Source organism: Ochotona princeps, chromosome 4 (genome assembly GCF_030435755.1).
Source record: "Ochotona princeps isolate mOchPri1 chromosome 4, mOchPri1.hap1, whole genome shotgun sequence".
Classification (NCBI taxonomy): Eukaryota; Metazoa; Chordata; class Mammalia; order Lagomorpha; family Ochotonidae; genus Ochotona; species Ochotona princeps.
Genome location: NC_080835.1, coordinates 15,258,803 through 15,281,162, shown reverse-complemented (window position 1 = coordinate 15,281,162; position 22,360 = coordinate 15,258,803). Strand labels below are relative to the sequence as shown.

Below are 22,360 nucleotides of genomic sequence, written 5' to 3'. Positions count from 1 at the left end.
CCCTTTGAGTTCAATGATTAAACCTTGAAGAAATCTCATGTCCCTGGCAGACAGGTTAGCCGTGTCATCCAGCTAACTGCTCATTTCACGTCCCCGTGACAGGGGCTGCCACATAATGTCGCAAATATTCTGTCTTGGGCTTCTCTGAATGTTCATATTGCTGTGTCAAGTCTAATGTGAGACAAAATATATTAGGGCTTTATATTATGTTCATGTGGGGTCTTTGAGAGAGACCAAACCCTTGTAGAGGTATAGGTCTATCTGTCTTTTTCCCACAAAAAAATGGAATCTGTATCATTGAACCCCTTGCCTTCTGATTCCAGAACTGGTCAATGTTTACAGATTGTGTCTCACTGAGGCCAAGAACTGTCCAAGCCTGATCATGGGCTGCAAACCAGAGGAAGGAAAAACCAAGACCAATTTTCATTTTCCAGATGCGTCTTAATGGAACTGAGTCTGTGTATTTAGCTTCAATAATATCTCTTCAGATTTTAACACATTTTTGAAAGAAAAGAGATCAAATCACACCAACTTCACCTTCATAACAAGCTCGGAGAATTTGGGAGAACTGGCTGTTGCTAGCAGGCTGTCCTGGAGCAGAACAAGTAGGGCACTGGAAAGACAAAACCCAACACAAACAGCATTACTAAGTTTATACCTGCATCCCAGTGTGACTGAAAGGGTAAATGTGAATGCTGAGGGCTCAGGGAGCTAAAATTGTCTTTAACTACTTGACATTCAGTCACTGAACACCACTTTAAGCTTTGTAAAATATCATGTGGTATCTCTTCCTCCTTCCTTCTTTTTAAACTGGAAAGGTAAACATACAGAGAGAAGAAGATACAGAAGGAAAAGATTTTTCTGTCTGCTGGTTCGCTCCCCAAGTGGCTGCAATGGCCAGAGCAGAACTGATCTGAAGCTAGGAGCCAGGAGATTCTTCTGGGTCTCCAATGTGGGTGCAGGGTCCCAAGGCTTTAGACCATCCTCTGCTGCTTTCCCAGGCCACAAACAGGGAGCTGGATGGGAAGTGGAGCAGCTGGGATACAAATTGGTGCCCATATGGGCACTGGTTCTAATCCCGGCAGCTCCACTTTCCATCCAGCTCCCTGCTTGTGGCCTGGGAAAGCAGTCGAGGACGGCCTAAAGCTTTGGGACCCTGCACCCGTGTGGGAGTCCTGGAGGAATCTCCTGGCTACTGGCTCCAGATCGGCACAGCACCGGCCATTGCGCTCACTTGGGGAGTGAATCATCGGACAGAAGATCTTCCTATCTCTCCTCTTCTCTGTACATCTGACTTTGTAATAAAAATAAATAAATCTTAAAAAACAGAAACAAAAACAAAAAAAACCCAAATTGGTACCCATATGGGATCCTGGTGGATGTAAGGTGAGGATTTAGTTACTAGGCTATTGCGCCAGGCCCCATCCTATTTTTCATTGTCATTGTAGGAAAGAAAGAAACATAACTGAAAGATGTAACTGACAAACTTTAAGATTCTTTCCTAGAAAATTCGGGATATTGGCCTCTTGTTATCAGTTTTAGCTCTCAGGGTGGAATATATTTTGTCCACAAAGAACACGAAGAGATAAAACAATGAGAAATCCAAATTCGAGGCAAACCTAAGGTCACAACTCATGGAACGACTTTGTAGTTTTCTGCGAAGACAAAAGACTGTTCCAAGTTGTTCTGCAGAGAGCAGACATACCTCAGGATGTTGGTCTGGTCTGACTTCTCCAGAACCTTCACCACCAAGAGATTCACGGAACGGATCACCTGCTGTCCTTCCTCCAGGTCTTCGATTCGAGAGTCGAGCATCAGGGTGATGAGGCCGTGCATCAGGTCTTTCAGCACCCCCGTGGAGGCCTCCCTGGCCAGGCTCTCTATCTGGAACAGCTACCCAGCCATAGCTGTATTAGGGAGGTGGAAAACTCAACACGTAGAGCAAAGCACAGACATGGGTGACACATTCTAATGAAGAGGGGCAGGCGTCTGGGACAGTGGTTAAGCCACTGCTTGGGAGGCATGGTTCAAGACCTAATTCTACCTTCCACCTGAGGAATACCTTGGGAGGGGAGGTGATGGCTCAAGTGGTTGGGCAGTGACAATCATATGGAAGAACTGGATAGTGTTCCTGGTTCCCAGGTGGGCACTGGTCAAGCCTCAGCTGTGGGGGGCATTTAGAGCAACGAGTGGATGCAATATTTGCATGTCTGCCTCTGCCTTTCAATAAAAAGAAAACCCGCAAAACGAATTTTGTCATGATTAAACTCGAAACACTAAAACAATTATTATTTGAGCAGACAGAAGATCTTCCTCTCTGTTTCTCCTCCTTTCTGTATATATCTGACTTTCCAAAGAAAATAAAATAAATCTTTAAAACAAAGACCAATTATTGTTCGAGAATTAAGGGAAAAAATTCCGCAATCTTCCCCAAGTCTTCATCAAAATTAACTGGTATACTCCCTTCCTTTTTTTTTTTTTTAAAGATTTATTCACTTTATTACAGTCAGATATACAGAGAGGAGGAGGGACAGAGAGGAAGATCTTCCATCCGATGATTCACTCCCCAAGTGAGCCGCAACAGGCCGCTGTGCGCCGATCCAAAGCCAGGAACCAGGAACCTCTTCCGGGTCTCCCACGCGGGTGCAGGATCCCAAAGCATTGGGCCGTCCTCAACTGCTTTCCCAGGCCACAAGCAGGGAGCTGGATGGGAAGTAGAGCTGCCGGGATTAGAACCGGCGCCCATATGGGATCCCGGGGCGTTCAAGGCGAGGACTTTAGCCGCTAGGCCACGCCACCGGGGCCCACTCTCTTCCTTTTATAAGGGTTTTATTTTTATTTTTATTTGAAAGGCAGATTTTTATATAGAGAAAAGGAAAGACAGAGAAAGAGAGGCCTTCCATCCACTGGTTTACTCCCCAAATAGCCGCAGTGGGCAGAGCTGAGCTGATCTGAAGCTGGGAACCTGGAACTTTTTCCTGGCTTTCCACAGGAGTGTAGGGGTCCAAGGTCCTGGACCATCCTCCACTGCTTTCCTAGGCCATATACAGAGAGCTGGACTGGCAGTGGACATGAACCGGGGCCTGTATGGGATGCTGGCGCTTCTAGCTCAAGATAAGCCTGTTAGGCCACTGCCTTCCATTATAAAGTTTTTTAATGTGACTGCATTTATCTGTGAAAAGCCAAATAGGGCTCACCATGCTTGATAAAGAAAATAATGGTAAGCAGAATTCCAGTTAGTCTGTAAGCCTTCTACTTTATATCCTAACAATGAAGTAAGACAGAGTGAAGGCCAAAAAGCCAAAGCAGTTGGTAGGCTGTAGGACATATGTAAAATTCTTCCAATTCTGGACTCAGTGGACTATCTGCAACCGACTCTGGCTTCAGAACTCTGCTGGGCTAAGAGAGACTGCAGGGGTGCTCCACCGCCTCTAGGTGGCCTTACCGAAATCATGTTGCCAATGATGCAGCTATACAATTTGATGATCTCATCCTTGTCCAACTTCTCATCTGCCATGTGCGTGTTGTAGATGAGTCTCAACTGCATGAATGTGGCTATCAGAAACTGATCAATATGGCCAGACATAGCTTCGGCTTTGTCTTCCTGTCTCAGGACTTCATCGATCTGGTAACAAAAATGCCAGAAGTATTTTCCAAGCTTCATATTTTGTAGCAGGAATGCACCAAAGGGACTTCTCCACAAAAGAGTTACCAGCAAAGCATTTCCAGTATCTGACCTTGCAAAACACCTGGTCATTTTTTATACCAATCCAAGAGGCTTGCCATTGAACTTTCAAGAGAATAACAGCCTTATGTTTAACAATCCTTATTAAAACACATATTAAAGAAGGGTGCTTTTCAGATTCTTTAGATCAAGCTGGTACTAAGTTACTAGATATGAAAAGTGAAGACTCAGATCAGACTGTTGAGTCAGAACTCAAAATTTGGGTTTCCTACACCTGAATCCAGAAAAAAGTCCACAACACTGGTTGTCACTAACGGTAACAATAGGCATCACTAATGGTAACAATAGGCATCTCCTATCATCTATGCTAAGAATAACTTAGAATTAAGTAAATTAATCACTTCTCAGCCTTTTGGCAACTGTGATCAATCTTCAGTGGCCACCCCTCCCTTTGAGCAGGGCTGCTACCCTGACCAAGAGTACCAACATCAGGGGTGGGAAACTTTCTGCCGGGGAGAGGCTACTTGGATATTTACAACATCATTTGCAAGCCAGGTAACTTAAAATGTATTAACTTAAACCTGAGCCTACTATAGATTTATTAACTTTTGAGTCCCACCTGCTATTAAAAGTTGTTCACAGATTTCACAGAAGGGAAGGGCATCTGGTGTGTGGTCTGCCGCCCAGCATCCCACAGTGCTTCTACTGGCTCCAGCTTCCTACTACTGACACACTGCACAGCAGCAGCTCATGGCTCAGGTACTTGGGTCCCAGCCATGTATAACAGAGATCTGAATGGATCTCCTGGCTTCACCATGGCCCAGTTTTAGCTCCTTTTTTTAGATTTTATTATTTATTTTTATTGGAAAGGCGGATATACAGAGAGGAGGAAAGAGGAAGATCTTTCGTCCAATGGTACACTCCCCAAGTGGCTGTAATGGCTGGAGCTGAGCCAATGCGAAGCCGGGAGCTAGGAGCTTCTTCCAGGTCTCCCATGCGGGTACAGAGTCCCAAGGCTTTGGGCCGTCCTCGACTGCTTTTCCTAGGCCACAAGCAGGGAACTGAATGGGAAGCGGGGCCGCCGGGATTAGACTTGAGCCCATATGGGATCCTGGCGCATGCAAGGCGAGGACCTTAACCACTACGCTATCACGCGCGGTCCCAGTTTTAGCTCTTAATATCTGAACATAAATTGACAAACAGATGAATAATATCTTTTGAACAATATTTTTAAATTCATGAAAGTAAGTATTACAGAAAATTATGCATAGAGTTCATTCTCTCAACTGGGGTAGGTGTTTGGCACCATGGGTAAGACATTACTTAAACTTTGGCATCCTGTATACCAAAGTGCCTGGATTTGAGTTGGGGGTCTTCTCCCTACTGCAGCTTCTGCTGATACGCACCCTAGGAGGCAGCAGGGAGGATGCAGGGGCCGGGAAGGACGCGAAAGAAGGGCCTTGCTACCTGAATGGAAAAACTTCAGATCCTGGCTTCAGCCTGGTCCAGCACAACCTATTGCAGGCATGTGGCGGTGGGGTGGGTGTCAATCAGTGGATGACATTTCTACACCAAATAATTTTTGTTTCAACCTAATTTTCCTATGAGCTTTGTACAATATTCTTATATGCAACCACCCACAAGCATTTCTTTTGGGGCAAGGTTTGTGGCTTTATTATAAAAGATGATATAACTTACACTTCTCAACATTTCACTTCCAAACTCATCAGAAAATTATTGTTAAAAATCCCTAAATTCAACCTAGGAATAATTTTATTTTTAAAGGCTTCTTGACAGTTCATGCATCAAACTTCATTTATTGTACAAAATGTAATTTATAATTCCTTTACTGAACTTACAGAGTGTTCAAATTGGTTATTTTGTCCACTATAAATAGTGTTACAATACCTATCATGCTGTATATACCCTTAATGTGCTTGTGTTTGTTTTTTTCTTTCTAAAAGGAAGAATCCTAAAGAGCATAATTCCTTAGCCTATAGGAATGGCACTTTAACTAATGGTATCATAGAGACTATTACAGTGCTTTCCTTAAAAATGCACTAGTTTGTCACATTTAAAAAATGATTTATTTATCTGAAATGCAGTTATAGAAAGGGGGAGAGAGGCCTCCCATCTGCCAGGGTTCACACCCCGAATGGCTGCAATGATTAGATCTGGGCTGGTCACCGGAACCAGGAGTTTCTTCAGGGTCTCTCATGTGAGTAAGGGGTCCAAAGGCTTGCTGCTTTCCTAGGCACATTAGCAGGGAAATGGATTGGAAGTGGGGCAGCTGAGAGTCAAACTAGCATACCTATATGGGATGCTAACACAGCACCAGATACAGTAATTTACACTTCTATTTATTTATTTTTATTGGAAATGCAGATTTACAGAGAGGAGAGACAGAAAAACCTTCTATTAGCTGGCTCACTTCCCAAGCGGCTGCAATGGCCAGAGCTGAGCTGATTGAAAGCCAGGAGCCAGGAGTTCCTTCCAGGTCTCCCACGTGGGTATAGGGTCCTAATGCATGCATCCTCTACTGCTTTCCCAGGCCACAGGCAGGGACTTAGATGGAAAGTGTAGCAGCTGGGGCCCATATGGGATCCTGGTGCTAGCAAGGCACTTGAGCCACCAGACCAGGTCCAGTAATTCCCACTTTCACATTTAATGTATGAATGCTGTTTTTCTAGCACTTAGGAGCAATATCTTTACTTCTTCCCTTGGGGCCATCACTGTGTCACAAGTGGCTTAAACTTGCCTGTGACACCAGCATCTTATGAGTGCTAGTTGGAACCCTAGTTGCACCATTTGCAATCAAATTCCCTGCTAATGCGTCTGAAAAAGCAGAAAACGACCCAACTGTTTGGGATCCCTGCTACTCGTTTGGGAGACCTGGATGGAATTCAGGTTCTTGCTTCAGCCTGTTTCACAGAGGCTACAACTGCCCCCTTTCAGAGAACCAAATCTACTGATGTCAACAGACTGATAGAAGTCTGTCCTCAGGATTTTTGGTCTTCTGATTCTTTCCTGGGCTCTGCAGCACTGTACCCTAGATTCTCTGCAAGTCTATATTTTGTGTAAGATATTCTGTGTAAGATCGAGCTTGAGTGGCATACTTTGTGTCACAGATTAAGCCGCTACTGCAACACTGACATCCCATATGATTGTCACTGGTTCAATCCTTGGCTATTCAACTTCCTAGTCAGATCTCTGCCAACGTACCTGGGCATGAGTCATGCCAGGCTGGACCATAGCACTCCCTAGCAAGGACAAGATCTAGTGCTGAGAGTGTGCCTGGTAGGGGACCTGTGGGTATTTTCTTGTTAGGCTGCAGCTCCTGTTGGTAAGCATGAGACAGAGCAGGTTGCAGGCCAGGCCGGACAACCGGACAAGGCAGTGGCAGCCATCGGCATACATGTGGGCCACGCTGGGCTGAGCTTAGCCACAGCGCCCATAGTGTGCACAAGAATCAGATGGGATATGGGACATGCTGAGCTAAGCCACAGCACATGCCTGCATTCAAAACAACCGGGGCTGGGCTAGGCCCTGAGGAGATTGTAGGGGTCACCCCAACTAGGTTGTGGCACCCATAGGTGTACATGAGGGCCAGGCCTGTGGAGGGCTGTGCTGGGTTAGGCCGTACTACCCATCAGTTCACATGAGAGGCACAGCTGGGGGCAGATGTGACCAGGCAGCTGCATGCAGTGGTATGTATTGCCTGGTACAGCTGATAGACTATACCTGACCCTGAACTAGTTGGCAAACACAAGAGTCAACTTGGAGATCCCCCAAACAGGGTTTCTCAGAGGACTTCCTCAGCTAGGACACTGGAAGAAAACCATGGCCACAAATTCACAAAGTATGCAGTCTGACCTTGGAGAGCATGTATCAGGATGGAGTCTCCTCTGTTGCTGATGCCTATGCAGTGGACAGGATGCCCAGATGCATACAGGGAACATGAAAGTCAGCTCATCTAGTCCAGCAGAGGACACTGAGCAACTCAACAGAGGACGAAAAGCAAAACAGGTTGGACAACTCTCCTAGCCAAGCTACACAGCAAGTGTCTGGGTCTGTAGATGCACTAAGGTGGACTTGCTCAGCAACAGACTTTGGAAAGATTTTTTTTTTCAATCCTAGTGCAATGAAGCTGACGATGTCTCAGAACTTTCAGAACCACTCAAATTGGCACCCTCAGAACATTATTCCTACATCGGAGTCCCTAAGGCATCATCAAAAGACTATTCCTCGGGCCCGGAGGCGTGGCCTAGCGGCTAAAGTCCTCGCCTTGAAAGCCCCGGGATCCCATATGGGCGCCGGTTCTAATCCCGGCAGCTCCACTTCCCATCCAGCTCCCTGCTTGTGGCCTGGGAAAGCAGTTGAGGACGGCCCAATGCCTTGGGACACTGCACCCGCGTGGGAGACCCGGAAGAGGTTCCAGGTTCCCGGCTTCAGATCGGCGCGCATCGGCCCGTTGCGGCTCACTTGGGGAGTGAAGCATCGGACAGAAGATCTTCCTTTCTGTCTCTCCTCCTCTCTGTATATCTGACTTTGTAATAAAAATAGTAACTCTTAAAAAAAAAAAACACAAAGTTTGTCAGGTGCAAAAATATTTCAAAATTCATGCATAATTTTTTTTCATATTACAACTCTTCCACATGGATTTCAATTTTTTTTCCTGGGTTTCCCATGCAGGTGCAGGGTCCCACGATTTGGGCCATCTCTACTGCTTTTCCAGGTCACGAGCACAGTGCTAGAGAGAAACCAGACCAGCCAGGACACAAACTGATTCGCACATCTCAGCACATTTAGTCACTGAACCATGACGCTGGGCCCTTACAAGGTACATTATATACCCAAATTTTTATATTATGTATAACATATACCCTCACGCACATAATTGCACTGACATTTACTTCTACCTCTATAGATTAAAATCAGAGTTCTTATTTTTGCATACAATTCTGTTACACGAGTTCATATTATTCTGCTCTTATTTTTATAACTTCCTTCCTCTAACAGTGAGAAACGTTCCTCCCATTTTCTTTACTATGTGTATTTATTTGTCTAAACTCTTTATTACTGACTCTCCCACCTCTACTGGCAGCTCCTCTGCAGGCATATATAAACTTTTCCTGTTTCAATTCTTTTTTTCTTTTTTTAAAGATTTATTTTTATTACAAAGTCAGATATACAGAGAGGAGGAGAGACAGAGAGGAAGATCTTCCGTCCGATGATTCACTCCCCAAGTGAGCCGCAACGGGCCGATGCGCGCCGATCTGAAGCCGGGAACCAGGAACCTCTTCCAGGTCTCCCACGCGGGTGCAGTGTCCCAAAGCTTTGGGCCGTCCTCGACTGCTTTCCCAGGCCACAAGCAGGGAGCTGGATGGGAAGTGGAGCTGCCGGGATTAGAACCGGCGCCCATATGGGATCCCGGGGCGTTCAAGGCAAGGACTTTAGCCGCTAGGCCACGCTGCCGGGTCCCCTGTTTCAATTCTGACACTCCACTTAGAGCCACCCTGCAAGTCCCCATACTCCTAGTACTTGTGCAAACTGTAGGCTCCCTGCAGGGACACCCTCATTGTCCTGTTCGGGTTCTGACTCCATATTCCATGTTGCTCTTTGCACTTGAACACTGTGGGCAATGTGCAAGGTCTGCAATCTTCCAATGAGGCTACTGTGGCTTCCCATTCTCAAGCCCTGGCCACTAAGTGGTTCTACTTTACTCTGCCCCACTCTACACTTTTAGGATTGGACTGCTATAGAAGGTAAGCAAAAGAAGGATATATTCAAAATTTTCTCATGATTTACAAATAACTTTACCCTGGGACATGATTCAGACATTGACTGCCTCGCAAACTCATTCGGCATTACTATGCTAGGGACACATGGACTTTCCATTATTGCCTTGAATACAGCAAGCTCATGCCACCTCAGGGATTTTGTGTACCTACTGAGAATGTTTGTAGTCTTAACTGGCAGATCCTTAAGACTCAGTTTTTCCTGAGTTCTGCTTAGTGTAAGGAACGACCCAGTTCCTTTCTCTTGTTACCCATTTGAATTTACACAGGAGTTAACACATATCTGATATTTTCTTAATTCATTTGTCTCTGTCCACTAAATTCTAAGAAAGTTCCATGAAAGTAGGTTCCCACTTATTAACTGATGAATTCCTAGCCTCTGGTAAAGGAATGACATAATCAAACAGCCAAGGTCAATGTTAGCCATATCGCAGAAGCACAAGATGATTGGGTGACCCCTGCACCTGCTACACCATGACACTGCAGTGTGCATCCCAGCTTCTCTATCCCTCAAGGGAATTACTGTTACGAGGGACACTCCCATCACTCTGAGCCTCTCCGTCCCTCACTGGAATTACTAACAAGATGGACACTCCCGTTACCTGTGTCAGAGCTTGGATGCTTGTGCTGATATCACCACTGGCTACTTGGGAAATAATGAAATTGATTGTGGATGCTGTATTACTATGCATATCATCAAAGTGTGGAGAAACAGCCCGGATCCTGGAGAGCAGAAAAAAGGAAAAAAATTCAATCATTGTTACAAAGACATTCCATTAAGTGGAAATCCTCTGGTAGATCCAGGTCGTAATACAACACCGTGATGAGTTCCAGAGCAGTCAGTTCTTTCTCTTTCCCTCTTTTCAATTAAATTTTATTTTTTTTGATGGTGATTACATGATTACATTGTTCATCAGAGTGGGAAGGATTGAGGGTTAGGGAAAAGTGGATGAAATCATCGTTTCCTAATTCTCCACTTCTTGTCTCTAGGGGAAGCCACACCTGGCTTCCCAAATGTCCCAGTACCTAGGAATGGGGAGCTGCCACCCGACATCAACCCAGGGTCCCACTATAGTGTGTGTCTGAGGGTTCTGATTAAGTGGTTTGGACAGTTCTGACATGCTATCGATTTCGCCAATCCAAGGGCAAGTCAACCCTCCCAATGTCCACTGGCTGCCATAGTTGACTTCAAGTCTCCATTCATCCAGATTTTTGCTGTCATCGTTTGCTGAAGCAGTTGTCCAATTTGCTCTGTTCTGCTTCCTCTGCAATGGTACCAAATGGGCTGCCATATTCTCCATGTGCATCAGTGTCTGTGTTCACTACGATGCCCTTTTCACTTGCAGGCAGGTCGAGGACCAGGGCCAGTTGATGCAAGCCCCGCCGGATCCCCCATCCCCAGGACTTACGAACCTGGCACCCACCTCGCATGTGGGCCTCAGGATGTTTACCTAGTTGATCGGGGTGGGAAGGGTTGAGGATCAGGGGATAGTGGATGAGACCCTTATTTACACATTTTCTTCTTCTTCCCCTATATGGGGGAGAGGGTGATACAAGAGGAAAAACCATGCCCAGCTTCCCAACCACTGCATTACCCTGAAGATTGGGGAGCTGCCACCCAGTGTCATCCCAAGGTCCAAATTGTGGAGCATTTTCTGAGGGTCTGCTCATGTGGTTTCGATAGTTCTGAGATGTTGCTGATATTGCTGCTCCACGGATGATGAAATCCTTTAAAAGTCAATTGGCTGTCACAGTTCAGCTCTGAGTTGTCATTAGCTGTCAAGCTTCACTGGGATAGTTGATTAGTTTGTTCTGCCCTCCATCCTCAGCACTCCAGTGGGTGCTGTGGCCCAGCCCAGCCTTGACCAAAATGTGTTCGGCCCTCATATACCACAGGGGAAGCTGCAGCCCAGTCGGAGCGACCTCTAATAATCCCCACTAGACCGGACCCCAGCTCCGGTTCCTGCACCTGCAGCATGTGCAGCAGACTGGTCCGGTCTACTTTGCATCCCATTGAGATCTCGTACATATCACTGGGCATTGAAGCCTAACTCAGCCCAACTGACTCTACCCTCGAGCACACACACATGACACCACTTGTCCAGCCATGCTTCCCCTAGTCCTGGTTCTCATGATCACCAGTGGCAGTTGCAGACCATCAGAGAGGTGCCCACAACCCCTTCCCTGGACCCAATCTGTGCTCTGGATTTTGCACTCCCCAGGTGGTTTTTTTGGGCTAGCTTGACAGGACTTTCCCCCCATCCCAGCACTTGCCAGATGATGCTGCACAAAGCCCAACCAGCCTGCCCTTATTCTGTCTATACCCGTGGATACAATTGGCTACTCCAGCCTGGCTCTCCCTCTAACCCAGTTCACGTGTAGGCCAACAGGTGTTGTAGCCTAGCCTGGTCTGCCTCCAGTTCTAGCTCTCACGCTTGCCAGCATGAGTGGTGGCCTAGTATTGGAGTCCCAGTGCTCTCCTACCAGGCTCAACCCCCTGTCCTGGTCTCATGTGCTGGTAGATGCTGCTGCCCAGTCTGGCATGGTCCGTGGCATTTGCCAGCGGGTGCTATGGCCTGCACTGGTCCAGTCTGCTTCCATTCCAGCTCAAACTGGGTGGAGCTGCCATCCAACCTGGCGCAATCAGTCCCTAGTCCTGGTCCTAATGTGAACTGGTTGGTGTTGTGGCCAAGCCCAGCCTGTTCTGTAATCCACTCTAGTTCTCAGATCTGCCAGTGGGTGTTATGAGTTGGCCCAGCCTGGCCTGCCCTCATATCTGAGCCATACTTATGCCAGCACGCACTGTAGCCTGGTTGGCTCTGGGCTGCTCCTTGTATTGGTTCTTGCACTCACCTGCAAGAACTGTGCCCTGATAAAGGAGTTCCCATAGCTCCTCTACTGGGTCTCTTCTCAATGACAGATCTTGCGCACACCAGTGGGTCCTTGCTTTGGGCTGACTTTATCTGTCCAGGCAAGAACAGTAGGCTTCCCCCAACTGCTTCATACCCAATCTGGTTCTTACTGTTGGGTTTAACAGCTCAGCCACACCTAGTCCACGGCCTGATGTAGCCCTCACATGGCCCAGTCGGGAGCAGAAACCTAGCCCTATCTGTCCTATACCCACTCTGGCTCTCATGAGCACCTGTGGATACTGGAGTATAGCCCAGTCTGGCACACCCCAGACCCTGTCCACACTCATGCTGAAGCACACGGCAACCATGTCTATCCCAGACCACCATCATTCTAGCTCTCTCGCTCATCAGTGGGAACCACAACCTAGCTGGGGCGTCCCCTAAGGTTCCCAACCAGGCATGTTCCCAGCCCCAGACCTTACGCATGCCAATGGTTGCTCTGACCTAGCTTTGCATAGCCCATACCTTGTCTTGACCTTTGCCATCAGATACTGCAGCCTGATCTAACCTGGCTCACTGGCAAGTGCTGCAGCTTGGCCATGTTCAGCCTGCTCTTATCCATGATTCATGCAAACCAGTAGGTTGATAGCATAGCCAGGCATGCTCCGCTTTCCAGCCTGGCTCCTGCACTTGGCCAGTGAGCTGAGGTTGGCCTGGCCCTGCCAGGTCCAACCCCTTTCAAAACCACCCCACAAGAGTGTGGGCAATTGGAGCAACCCTGCCTGGTCTGACAAGCACGCAGGCTTGAGTCACATGCTCATGAGCAGGAGAAACGGCCCATCAGGAGAGCTGCCCGAGGTCCCCCAACAGACCCACTCCAAGACCCACAGCTTACCCATGCCATTGGGTGCTAGGCCCTTACCAGTCAGACTACCCCCTCCATCCTGGCTTATGTATGAGTGGTGGATGTTGTGGCTCGGCCTGCTCTACACCACATTCCTGAGTGTGTCTGTGGGTGCTTCAGCCTGGACTAATTCAGTCTATACTCAACCCCAGTACCCAGTATCAGTGGTCATGCCTAGCTCAGCCTGTCATCACCTCCAGCTCCAAGCAAACCAGAAGATCAAAGGGATGGGCCCACACATCCCCCACAGAATCTGCTCCTATACCCAGTTCTCTTGCATGCTGGTTAGTGACATGACCCAGCCTAGCATTACCCATCCCCTGTTTCAACTCCTGTTGGCAAGTACTGTGATCCTGCTCTGCCAGGTAGGCCCCCAGCCATAGCTTTAGTGTGCCCCGTTGAGTGGTATTTGGAATTGGTCATTATTAATTAACCCTGTTTCTCTATTCCCCTAGGGCTGCTGTGTCAGTCTGAATCTTAAAGGTCCGTGTATTTTCATTTTAAGATCCCACCACCAGGTGACCCAGGCAGCTAGCAGGCTGATTGGCTCAGCCTTCCCACCAGACCCATGTACTGCCCCTGGGGTTAAACCAAATCACCTTGCTGTGAACACATGGTAAGCTGATGGGGCCAGATCTCCCTCGGGACCTGAGCCACTTCCAGGGGCAATCTGACCTACCCGGCTCAAGCCCTTCTGTGTGGGAGCACAAAGCGGGGGCCACTCACCCCCATTTGGCTTGTAGAGCAATCAGTTCTCAGAAGTTGCAACTGCGTACCACCTCACAAAGGTCTTCTCCCATATGCATTCTAATCATCACCAACTACTTATACTAACATAAATACAAAAGTTTAACTTACTTGGGTTCAGGAATAAGGACTGGTTCAAAAATGTCATCTAGTTTGTGTTGGACAAGTTCTGGCATTTCACATCGGACTGTACCACTGTCATTCTCAATTTCATCTAGGTCCAGTTGGAATTCTCGGCGCACCATCTGCTGAGCTGCCTCAGGATGCCCACTCATGCTCCGGGCTTGGCTAAGGGAAGCAAAAGGAGGCTCCTGAACTCCAAGAGACTTTTTAACCAAGGGGCAAGAGTAGCACTGCCAGTGGTCTCAACGCTTCAAGACAGATGGTTCAACTTCTGGTTTCAGCCCCCCTGAATGATTTAAGTCTAACCAGTGCCTTCAGTGGGTAATGTCATTGGTTCATGAACACCTTGAAAGACAATTTAGTTTTAATTTCTACTGACACTACCAGTTAAGTTATAGGTATTGTTCTGGTCCATGAAAGGCAATAAATCTTAAACTTCTATTCCAGGCAGGGCAGAAAATTAAACAAAACAAAAAACTTATATTGACTCAAAGTTCAAAACTTACAAGGTAGCACTAGGAGAAAAATCTAGACTTGCTGGTACTTTTCCATTGAATTAATCAGTTTATGTTTTTATAATCATAAATATCATTCCATGCAGTGTTCAACATATATTATACTTTGAAAGACAGTCATCCCCCCACCTGTTTAAAAAAATTTGATGCTTCGTTTAATGCTAGAAAGCATTTTGAGTTTTTTGGCCTACTGAAAGGTTTCAAAGTGTTGCTGTACTCTCATCTCAAGTTAGCATATGTATGACTTAAGATTTCAAAGGAAATTGAAAGGTAATTAACCATTGCATCAAGTTTTCATCTGATTGTTACGGATGAAAGCACAATAAAAAAAAATGATGGTTTAGGGGCAGTACACATCTAAAACATACTATGGTTCTAAGTTTGCAAATTTAAATGGGTTAAAATTATATTTCTGTAATAACTCAAAATAGAGTTGTCTTGCTTGGAAGGCAGTGATTTGAGTTCCCAAGCCAATTCTGCATTGCATGCATTTTATTCAGCCTTATCTCAAGGCTAGAAACCTGAGCACAATCAAACAGAACACAAGGAAGATGATGAATCAGTACTTTAGCTACATGACATTGCATTACCATTTGAGCTAGCCTCTGGACTTTCATGGAAGGTCTGACTCTTATGAGATTCTTATGAACACCTGCCATTCTTATTATAAACTTTAAGCCAGTCACCCTCCAGAGGGGATGAATCCAAGTCAGAAGTTAGAAAGATATAAGGGCCCTGCTAATGAGGAATTAGCAGGCAGTACTTACATCCTATAAGTGCGATACATAATTCTGTCCACGGAAAAGCAGTGAAAGAAGGCACAAGACCATTTAGAAGTGATTTTGAGACAAAGACAGACAATGAAGACTGAAGGATTAAACGTTTGCTTACAAGACATTAGCCCACTCTGTCATGCATGATAATGGTTACAAGAACTCAAGGATATGTTACGAGACAAGCTTTGAACACACAAGGCAAAGTCCACAGAGCCATTTTCAGACAGATATCTACATCGACATACTTGAGTTTGGAGGACATGTCCTCTGCTGGTCCCTTGCGTAGCATGTTGGCATTGGAGTTGATGCTCTGTGTGCGCTGAGCTTTCTCCTCCACCTGTTTCATGGGTGCAGCAGAAGGTCTTTTTGCTGATCGTTTAATCCTCTCCTCAAGCATGCTCATATCTTTCTCAGAAAGCTGTTAACAAGGGATCAGATTCAACTTAGCAGCATACTCCTCTGAGGATTAAAAAGCTTACAGGTGGGGTCAAGAATTAACATCTATTGACATATGGAACCCAACAGAATACCTACTATGCTAGGTATTTTAAGAGATGATGTTTAAACATAAATACTTTGGTGGACATTTAGCCCAGCAGTTTAGATGCCTTTGACACACCCACAACCCAATGGGAGTGCTTGAGTTTTGATCCTGGCTATGTTGCAGTCTAGCTTCCTGCTAATGTGCACTCTAGGTCAGGACAGACTCAAGAACTGGGTTGCGTCTACCCGTGAGAAGACCTGCTCTGGGTCCTGGGTCTCTGGCTTTGGCTCAGCCCAGTCTCAGTTGTAGCAGGTATTTGGGGCTTTAAACAACAGATGTCTCTGCCTTTCAAATGAAATGAAAATTAAAATTAACAGGAGAACATATAAAACATAGAAAGGATATAAAAGGAAAGGCTATTAATTACTACAAATCAAGGGTTAAGAGGCTTCTCCATGATTTGTTTCATCACACTTTAGTTTGGGTCATCTTTTAAGTTCCTGTTTGTTTTTTCTTCCTCATTGTGCAGTAGCATAGATTCAATCAGGCAACATTTAACCACAGTGTAAATACATGGCAATACTAGGAAATCAGTGTAATGAAGGATGGAGGTACAACTAACAAGAGTGACTGGCTCAGAGGGAGCTGGAGGGGTACAGACCAACTTTCCAGGGAAAGTGGCTCATGGCTGCAGCCAAACATAGAAACAATTTTTAAAAATTGATCTGACAGAGAAACAAGGAGAGGGATGAGGGGAAGGTTAAGGGAGCAGGGAGAGAGCCAGCACTCAATTTCTTGATTCACTTCCCAAATGCCCTCAACAGGCACAGGCAGGAGAGCTGGGAGCTGGTAACGCAGTCTAGTTCTCCCATGTGGGAAGAGCCCAATGCCATGGGCCATGTTTGCTTTCCCCCAGAATTCTATAACCAGGATGCTAGAGTTAGCAAAGGGAGTCACAGCCAGGTTTTGAACCTAAATACTCTGATACAGAATTCAGGGGTGTGTGTGTGTGTGTGTGTGTGTGTGTGTGTTTATTTTTTGAAGATTCATATGTTTATTTGAAAGAGTTACAAAGAGATCTTCCATCTTTTTTCCACTCCCCATGTGGCTGCACAGGCTGAGCCAGGCCAGGCCAAAGGCAGGAGTCAAGAGTTTCATCTTGGGTCTCCTGTATGGATGGCAAGGGCCCATGCATTTGGGCCAGCCTCCACTGTTTGTTTTCCAGGCCATTAGCAGGGAGCTGAACCAGAAGTACAGCAGCTGGGATGCTTGAACCAGGGCCCATAGGTGATATTGGCACTACAGGCAGGGGCTATTCTCACTACATCACAATGCCTGCACCAAGAATTCAGGTGCCTTAACCAGCATCTTAACCTCTGGGCTAAACACCTGCCCTGCTCCAGACTCCTAGGATCTAACAGGTATCAGAATTCACAATCAGATAGTGCTTGTTGACTGAAAACTAAACATATTGAAATTGACAGAGCATAATGCTGGGCAGAATTTAAAACCCAAACTAGCTTAGACTTTTTGTTTCAAAAAATAGCTCTCATTTCTAACAGAAATACTCTTTTCTGAGCATTCTGTTATGAATAGAAGGCTCAGAAAGGACAATGTCATTTCCTGTAAAACACAGCCTAAATGTCCCCTAGTCAGACACCCCAAAGGTCTGTCTGGGCTGGGACACACTGGAGGGCTGATTGTACTAACAAGAGCTGAAAACCTTAGCTATAGTTGAGATGGCAGCAAATCTGAGACCAAAAAGAACTTGCAGTTCTTTACACATCATGCTATATGCTGAGAAAAATCACTCACATTTCCAATCAGTTTGAACACTTGATCCCCATGTACATTGTACACTGTTACAATAGTGTTGAGGGCAGCATTGCGCACAGCATTGTCACGGTCTCCTATGTGAATAGCTATCTCCTTTAAGGCTTTTCCTGGGGTTGGCTGGCAAACATTCATGCCATAGGACTCGACCAGACACCCCAGCTCTTCCAGGCACTCTGTGGGTGGAGAAAGGCTAAATTAATGAGACTCAACACACATTCGGCACAGATCCTGCTAGATCTTGGCCTAAATGAAGGAATAAAACTTCATTCTGTTCTGTCTAGAATTTTCTTTTGTATATTAACAAACCAATGATACAGGGTTTTAGAGCTAGTGTTATCTCTCAAAGGGAATACTGTGAGTCAGATGGCCCCTGTGCACTTGACTTTGTCACCAGGGTGGTACTGAGTGGTGCCCGTATCACCTGATACTATGGCTCCACCAGTGTGCAACTCATCACTCTCACAGTCTGAATCAGATGGTTGGAATACAGGACATAGATACCAGGAGACTGCCCTGCTCATCTAGAATCTACTTCTGCAGAGGTCACTGATACAAGGATCTGTGTGTCAACATAGAACTGTTTGCTTTACCTGCTCTCTGCTTAGAGTTTTTGGATTTGGTTCCTTCCATGATGAATGGGAACATCTTGCTGGCTGGGTAGACAAGGCACATCCGGTTCAGGATGGCACGGACATCTTTACGAATGACATCCTTTGGCTCTCCGACCTAGCCAGCAAGAGAAACAATGAATGAGTGAAGCCCTTCTCAGCAACCAGTGACTCAATGACTACATTCTAGAAGTGAGTATGGGAGTAAGTAGTAAAGCTGACATTGTTTAATGAGTAGGGAAGAGGGAATCAAAGTACAGGACCTGAGCCAGGCTGGGAGATGAAGCAGCTCTACAGAACAAGAACAACATATTACCTTGAGGATGAGATAGGGGATGAAGGAGGAAGCTTCGTTCTCAGTTAGATGATACTCCTCCTCGCTGAGCAGCGTGAAGAGCAATTTTAAGTATTCTAGTGCCTTCATTAGGACACTTGTATTGGTGTCAAAAAATCGCAGAGTGAACCACTTTAAGATAAGATCCAGGCAACCAATGACACCTTCTTTTTCACTCTCCAAGTGCTTAAATGCAAAACAAAACTCCCATAAATAAGAGTACATAAGAACTTAATTTCTATCAGGCAAAGTGCATCTTAAATTTAAATAAACTTGAAAAAGAAAATAAGATCTTTAAACTTCCAATGAAGATCTAAAAAATATAAACACAGCCATTCATTCTATCCAATAATTTAAGATAGCTGCAAAAACAGAACACAGAGTACTCTACAGCCTTTCCAAATTGTGACAACTTATTATGTGCTAGGTTGAGTATTTTTATTCATGCCTCATCGAATATAGACTTACATCAACCATGACAGCTAGGGCTTTGTTATGATGTTGAAAGTCCGAGTGAAACATTTCATCTTGTAACCATTTAGCTACACAACTAGACATTTGAGTTTTCAGTTGTTCAATGTATTCATCCCGTGGGGTAGTAAAATTCCACTTCAGCACCTGAAAAACAAAACAAAAAAACAAATACACCATATAAAGAGGCCATAATCTGTTCAACTGCAATACGGCAGATAACTTTATTTAACGTGGACGTAGGAATCAATTTAATAGTATATTTTGAGATGAATTTGTAACTAAATATGAATGCAAAAATCTTGTCAAGTTGTCATAGTTCTAGAAGCTCAACAATTTCAAAGAAAAATTCTTACTAGAAAAATCAATATTATTACTATGTAATACTGCTGGCCTTACTGGTATAACTTTTTTTTTTAAGATGTATTTTATTTCTATTGGTAAGTCAGATATACAGAGAGGAGAGACAGAGAGGAAGATCTTCCGTCTGTTGATTTACTCCCCAAGTGGCCACAATGGCCAGAGTTGAGCTGATCTGAACCAGGAGCTGGGAGTATCTTCCAGGTCTCTCACTTGGGTGCAGGGTCCCAAGGCTTTGGGCTGTCCTCAACTGCTTTCCCAGCCACAGGTAGGCATCTGGATGGGAAGCAGGGCTGCCGGGATCAGAACTAGCATCCACATGGGATCGTGGTGCATGCAAAGGGAGGACTTTTGCCACTAGGTTATGGCGCCAGGCCCCTGGTATAACTTTAATAGAAGGAACATTTTAAGTACTTAAAAAATTCAAAACATACACAACATTCTATTTACTGACATTTTCTCACATATGTACTCTAAAACTACATTCTGGCAGGGAGCAGGATGGGAGGCAGGGCATCTGGAACACACTGTGGTGCCCACATGGGATGCCACAGCTTGCTGGCAGAGGACTAGCCTGTTGCGCCACAGCACAGGCCCCCCTGGAAACTCTCAACCCCTCCTACCTTCAATGCTTTTTCATCTTTCATTCTTTGCTCCTTTCCATTTGGAACAAGAATAAAAATAGGCCCAGATTTGTCTTCATCTTCCTTTAGGCTGGTTTTACTTGGTACTTTCTTTCCTGGTGCACTCTACAATCACATTAAGAGAATATTGATTAGTTAGGCCATTTATTGGGAATATTTCAGTGCTGCCTCTAAAAGCGTGCATTAGAAACCAGGGGTACCTTTCTACATCATAGGCCACATGAAAGCAACAGGAGCCACACAATCTTGCATATTACCATGTTTCTGTATATGTTTTCTAGAGATACTTCTAATATCATTCTTAAATAATTACCAGAGTTCTTGGAATGACATGTAACACAGCTTGAAAAGCTGCTATTTTAAATCATTAGCCTGTATTCCATAGATAGTTTTCTTTCTTGTAAAAAAAGAGATTTAAAGAATGAGAAGAGAGGGAAGGATAAACAGGGAAATCTCTCCAGAAGCAAACAACAGCCAGGGCTGGGCTAGGTCAAAGCCAAGAACTCCAATTGGCTCTCCCATGTAGGTGGAAAGGTTCTAAGCACTTTGGTCATCATTTGCTGCCTTCGCAGGAAGCTGATTGAAGTGCAGCAGCCAGGTGTTGAACTGGTCCTCCAAATGGGATGTGAGGCTGCTTAACTTGCTGCACCACAATGCCAGCCTTTTAGGTTTTGAAATCTTCCAACATCGCAACTTTCCATATTTATGATACTCTGAATGGCCTTTATACATTAAATATTACTTACTCCATATTTAAACACCTTACAGCAGTAAAATGTGATACTTCAAGAACCTGTGTCATGAGAAAGGTGCCAGAAACAAAGATACTTAAATAACTAAAGGGGTTTAAAAAATAAACTGGAGACTTGTAATCTTTGTATCAGATGGAGAGTGTCAATAACAGTCCATGCTTGAGGCATTATGAATCATTGTTATTCAAAATGTTACAAGAGTTCAACATTTCTAGTTAGCTGGAATGTCTTTCTGACTGGAACATTTAAGTCATTTAGTCAAAACAAATAGGATATTAGTTACTAGAAACTGATCTATAAATTGTAAAAGACTGGAAAATTTTTTGTGCCATTAAGAGTCAAAAATACTTCAAAGCTCTTGTGATCAAACCATTAAAATAAGCACTTCTTAAAATTTGGGATGAGGATAGTGAGATGAACAGGAAAGGAATAGCTTACTGGATAATCTAGAAGATAACTACTGACTAAAATGAACTCAGTGAGGCAAAAGAGAAAAATGGAAAATTGTTACATATTTAGAATAAACAAACACAGGGCACACACTTTATGGCAGAGCTGCATGGAAACATTCCCTGTCTAACAAAAGTTCCTACTTTTATGTTTTCCTCGATTACATGCAGTTAATTAAATAGCATCTATTTGGATTTACTATAAATTACACACTTTACAAAATCTCCACTAAAAATAAGGATAGCTCAGGAACTGATGACAATGTGCATGATTCCAAAACAAATCCAAAAAAAATCCAAAAAAAAGATTACAAAAAAAAAATCACTCAGGTGATTTTTAAAGTTAAGCATCCAAGCATATTTCTTCAAACTACTTAACTTTGTCTAGACATTTCAGAGGACTAGTGATGCATAAAAGTCAACCCCATTGCTCAGAGGAAAAGGTATTTGATCGCAGACTAATCAGCACATACTCTCATGACCACTCAACTATCAAATTTAAAGGAAGCACATTAGCTTTCTTTTCTCAAATCCAAATTAGCCCTGAGCATTTCTGCCATTGCTACACAGGTTTTGCTTCCCTTTTCACTACTGCAAATATCCCCCACGGACACACGTCATAGGAACTAGCCCTCCTCCTGAGAGCAGGATGTGTGTTTTGGGGACATTTTATAAATGAGCCACAGAAACTTGATGGAACCTGGTAATCTGACACTACCATGAACGATAATGTATTTCATTATCCTATTATACTATCTTTACTAGGATGACTCAGTGTACAAAACACAGGACAACGCAAATCCATATCCATGGGTTACACACCTTTACTTTAGAGGAACCTCCTGGAGCTTTGGCCTTTTTGGGATCAGGCTTGGATTCTACAGCGTTGGAAACAGTATCTTCAACAGGTGCTTTGGGAAAAAAAGTACATATTTTAAATATAAGCACTTAACTACTCTTACATTATCCTGGGTTGTTAAATACACAAAGATGATGAGATAGCCTACAGCCATAAATGCTAT

At 44.7% G+C, this 22,360-nt stretch overlaps 1 protein-coding gene and 1 non-coding gene across 6 annotated transcripts in view; both read right to left on the bottom strand.

Annotated features, from left to right (window-relative positions):
- CKAP5 (cytoskeleton associated protein 5) overlaps window positions 1–22,360 on the bottom strand; it is a 108,350-nt gene that overhangs the window by 5,408 nt on the left and 80,582 nt on the right. For all 5 annotated transcript variants that reach the window (XM_058663084.1, XM_058663085.1, XM_058663086.1 and 2 more), the window contains 12 exons: window positions 22,161–22,249; window positions 20,117–20,242; window positions 19,131–19,280; window positions 18,645–18,848; window positions 18,311–18,446; window positions 17,700–17,893; window positions 15,646–15,818; window positions 14,098–14,274; window positions 10,086–10,206; window positions 3,446–3,625; window positions 1,706–1,893; window positions 538–613 (listed from right to left, as the gene is read on the bottom strand). In XM_058663084.1, the coding sequence (XP_058519067.1) occupies window positions 538–613; window positions 1,706–1,893; window positions 3,446–3,625; window positions 10,086–10,206; window positions 14,098–14,274; window positions 15,646–15,818; window positions 17,700–17,893; window positions 18,311–18,446; window positions 18,645–18,848; window positions 19,131–19,280; window positions 20,117–20,242; window positions 22,161–22,249 (1,814 nt within the window). The remainder of the gene's footprint in view (window positions 1–537; window positions 614–1,705; window positions 1,894–3,445; window positions 3,626–10,085; window positions 10,207–14,097; window positions 14,275–15,645; window positions 15,819–17,699; window positions 17,894–18,310; window positions 18,447–18,644; window positions 18,849–19,130; window positions 19,281–20,116; window positions 20,243–22,160; window positions 22,250–22,360) is intronic.
- Window positions 18,074–18,184, bottom strand: LOC118759628 (small nucleolar RNA SNORD67). The gene has a single exon (XR_004996317.1). It is a non-coding gene; the product is annotated as a small nucleolar RNA SNORD67 (small nucleolar RNA).